The sequence below is a fragment of the Austrofundulus limnaeus genome, unplaced genomic scaffold, assembly GCF_001266775.1.
Source record: "Austrofundulus limnaeus strain Quisiro unplaced genomic scaffold, Austrofundulus_limnaeus-1.0 Scaffold603, whole genome shotgun sequence".
Lineage (NCBI taxonomy): Eukaryota > Metazoa > Chordata > Actinopteri > Cyprinodontiformes > Rivulidae > Austrofundulus > Austrofundulus limnaeus.
The window spans coordinates 181,997-186,241 of record NW_013953005.1 but is presented as its reverse complement, the minus strand read 5'-3'; the positions used below and the strand labels follow the sequence as shown (position 1 = coordinate 186,241).

At 39.5% G+C, this 4,245-nt stretch overlaps 2 protein-coding genes across 2 annotated transcripts in view; one reads left to right on the top strand and one right to left on the bottom strand.

Moving 5' to 3' along the window:
- Window positions 1-878: 878 nt before the first annotated feature.
- Window positions 879-2,580, top strand: LOC106531173 (otolin-1; the record flags this gene model as incomplete). Its single annotated transcript, XM_014026954.1, is given in 1 exon segment — window positions 879-2,580. A coding segment is annotated over 1 exon segment (890 nt), but the record flags the coding sequence as incomplete, so codon positions are not given.
- Window positions 2,581-2,988: 408 nt separating this feature from the next.
- The window catches only part of saga (S-antigen; retina and pineal gland (arrestin) a), an 11,758-nt gene continuing 10,501 nt past the window's right edge, over window positions 2,989-4,245 (bottom strand). The window contains exon 15 of the mRNA XM_014026957.1: window positions 2,989-3,552. Within this exon, the coding sequence (XP_013882411.1) occupies window positions 3,426-3,552 (127 nt within the window). The 3' untranslated portion in view covers window positions 2,989-3,425. The remainder of the gene's footprint in view (window positions 3,553-4,245) is intronic.

The following is a 4,245-nucleotide window of genomic DNA, read 5'->3' as shown; positions in this document are numbered from 1 at the left end:
CCATAGTTAAACCAGAGTTAATCCAGAGTTAAACTACAGTTAGTCCAGAGTTAATCCAGAGTTAAACTACAGTTAGTCCAGAGTTAATCCAGAGTTAAACTACAGTTAGTCCAGAGTTAATCCAGAGTTAATCCATGAAATGAAATATTTTCACCAGGATTTGATGTGTCTAAATGTAGAACGACTACTGAAGTTAGCTGAAACAGCTGAAACTGAACATTTAAATATGATAAATGTATATAATATTTAATTATAATGTTGGAAGCAAAATATGAGCTAAAACAGTACGGACAAACTGCAAGCTAAAGGCCAAAAAATGTCAGCTAATAGTATCAAAAACGTAGCAAGAAACTAAAAAATACTGCCAAAGAGTAGCAAACTAGCTGAACGCTAAAAGTTGCAAAACACTGGCTAAAAACTTTTTAGAAGCTGCAGCAGGTTCATTAAAAGCTAAAAGAAGTAAAGAGCTAGCTAACAGTAACTGGAAAGAGTGAAATGTGGTACAAGAGTTTATTTAAACTCTTAAAGTGTTTGAATTTTACACTATTCTGGTGTTACGTGTTTAACTCCAATGTCCAGTGTTGTTTCGACACTGGCAGCTTGGACTCAAACGATCAGCAAGTTTGATGTAAAATTTACTCTTAAAGTCTAACTTAAACACTTAACGTTTTGCTAAAAGTAGCTAAATGTTCGTAAAAAGCAGAAGTTTAGTTAAAGGCTAAAATGCTGACTAGCAATAATTTGTAAAACACTAGCAAAAAAGGGCCAACTAAACATGTAAAGTAGCATTCAGCAAATAAATGCTGAGTCAGCGTTCAGATGAAAAATGCTGACTCAGCATTGACACTGTAAAAAACCACCATGTTGTATGTTTCCAGGTGAGAAAGGAGACCAGGGCTTAGTTGGCCCTCCAGGTGACCAAGGACCCCAGGGAATAATGGGCTTGTGTCCCGCTTCCTGCGAGACCATCCCAGGTCCACCAGGACCACAAGGATCACCTGGGCCTGCAGGAGCCCGGGGTCTTCCAGGGCTGATAGGAGCCAATGGAGTCAACGGCACTAAGGGGGATAAGGGGGACACGGGTATAGCAGGTGTTCCAGGGTCTCCTGGTCCGAAAGGAGACCAGGGGGCCCAGGGGATCTGTCAGTGCACGGACGGAGCCCCCGGGATGCCCGGAGCCAAGGGCAGCAAGGGAGACAAAGGTGACCAGGGTCTACAGGGTACGCAGGGTCTCGCAGGGCTGAAGGGAGACCAGGGACCAGTGGGTGTCACAGGTCCAACCGGTCCCTGTACCCCAGCCATTAAGTCCTCGTTCTCCGCCTCCCTCAACCAGTCTTACCCCGCCCCCTTTTGGCCCATCAGTTTCCAGAACATCCACGCCAACCCTCAGGGGCACTTCAACACCCCGATGACGGGCATCTACTCCGCCCCCATCAACGGCACCTACGTCTTCTCCTTCCACCTGACGGTCGGGGTCCGGATCCTCAAGGTGGGCCTCTACAAAAACTTCATCCCCATCCTCAAAGTGACCGGGACCACCAACATGGCCACCGTCAGCGACACCATCGTCCTGCCGCTCGCCATGGGAGACATGATCTGGCTGCAGGTGAAGGACGCCACCACCAACGGGGTCTACACCGACAGCGAGTCCTCCAGCACCTTCTCCGGGTTCCTGCTGACCCCGGACTACTGCGACCTCGCCACGGGCAGAAGTCTTTTTGAAACTCTGCCCACCGCTCCTTCTGGAGGTTTTCCCAATCATAACTAATCCAGCCTAATCTGTCCTAATCCGTCACTGAAGCTGGAGACGGAGGAGTTCTGAATGTGAGAAGGTTTTAAAGGAGGGGTTTTTGTTTCACCTTTTTTTTTTTTTACTAATTTTGACAAAAAAATCCTGATGCATAAATCTGATCATGAAGTCTTTTTATTGACTCTTTTTGTGAATAAATTCAAGATTTTATACAGAAAAAAACTGCTGACGAGAAATAAAATAAAATAAAATGAACTAATAAAAGCTGTTCTGTGTTTTAGCTCTAACCTGAGGTTTGTTCCAAACATAAACATAAATAACATCAAGATAAAGACCCCTCCTTTAAACACGAGTTTATTTTAGAGCTGCAGTTTTAGACGAGAAAAGCTTTTATTTTTTAGACTCGATTATCTTGCTGAAGCTCAGTTTGCTTTTTAAAATGTAGATGATTCATAAATAAAATAAATTATATTGAAATGCAACTAAAGACGATGCATTCATTTAAAAAACCTTATTTTTATTTCAGAGCAGAAACTGAAGCTAACTTTATAAGATTTACTTTTTTCTTGTATAAATCGTTTAAAAATCTGTTTCAGAGGAAATAAGATTTCAAACAAACGGCTCAAGACTTTTATTTTTTTAAACCCAGATGACTTCCTGTTGGAGATTTGTTTTTAAGGCTCTGAAAGTTTTATTTTTTTTAGCAGCTGATGATTGAGTGAAAGTTGAAAGTGAAAATGTTTGTCTGACTGAAAACAGAAAGTAAAAAATATAAATCCTAAAATCCTGTGAATTTATTCAGATCTAAATAAAGAACTTGTTGAAGTTTATTTGTTCTTAAACCTCCTTCTGTTACAGAAAATACAAAAAGGTTTGATTTTTAAATGAACAAACATCCATTTGTTGAAGCTTAAATTAAACACTTCTAACAATGTGACACAAAACACATAATTCTCTAATTTCCTGCATATTTTCATATTAAAAGCAGCTGATAATTTCAGTAAATCCAGACGGTTCTGAAGAGCAGGAAGGATTGGATTAAATATTTTACACAATAAATTAAAGTAAATGTACGGAAGCCTCATACTGCAACTGAGAAAAATAAATTTAAGAGTCAAAAATATAAGATTATTTTCTGTAACTGTAATTTCATTTTATATTTGTCTTTTTCTCTGGTAAAAATGACTTTATATCTTATAATTTATATCTTTTTATCCAAAATGAAAATGACTATCATATATTAAGACAATTTTTTATTTTGAAATATTAAAAGTAAAAACTGTGGAATTAATTAATCCAACAGGTTTTATTGTAACAGAACAAACGTTTCCTTCCTGTCAGAGAAAAGCAGCTTTTTTACAGAAACGTTTCTACATGAGCTCCAACCTCAGGTCCAGTTGGTTCTAACAGAACCTCTGAAGGTTCTGAAAAGACTAAAACTAAAATCCTAGGATTTATTTTAGAGACGTTTTCCTTTAAAAGAAGATTTCTTCTGTTTGGAGCAGTAACATGAGAGGAATTCAGTCATCAAATACAAATGATTTTTCTTCTTTGAGTTTTACAGATGATGAGTTAAAASCTGGTGTGGTGGTAGCTGAGCGTCCCCTCTAACACSTACTCTGAGGGCTAACAGATTAGACAGCAGAACGGTCCTTTAATCCAGGATCCTCTTCTTCTACTTCTCTTTGGGCGCCATGTCGTCGCCCGCCGACACGTTTCCTTCCTCATCATCATCGTCACCGATGATCCCCTTCAGGTAGGAGCGCTTGAACTCCTGAAAGACCAGCTCCTCCTCCAGCTCACTGGAACCAACAGAACCTCTCCGTCAGCCTCAGATTATGGGAAATGATTCAGATTACACCAGAAAAATACAGATTACAGCAGGAAAGAAAACTGATTACTGCAGGAAAAATATTATAGCAGGAAAAGCACAGATTACAGCAGGAAAACACAGATTACTGCAGAAAAGCACAGATTACTGCAGGAAAAACAAAGATTACTGCGAGAAAAACATTACTGCAGAAAAACACAGATTACTGCAGGAAAACACAGATTACTGCAGAAAAGCGCAGATTACTGCAGGAAAACACAGATTACTACAGAAAAACACAGATTACAGCAGGAAAAAACAGATTACAGCAGGAAAACACAGATTACTGCAGAAAAGCGCAGATTACTGCAGGAAAACACAGATTACTACAGAAAAACACAGATTACAGCAGGAAAAACACAGATTACAGCAGGAAAACACAGATTACTGCAGAAAAGCGCAGATTACTGCAGGAAAACACAGATTACAGCAGGAAAAAACATGGATTACTGCAGGAAAAACACAGATTACAGCAGGAAAAAACATGGATTACTGCAGGAAAAACACAGATTACAGCAGGAAAAAACATGGATTACTGCAGGAAAAACACAGATTACAGCAGGAAAAACAGATGGATTACTGCAGGAAAAACACAGATTACAGCAGGAAAAACAGATTACTGCAG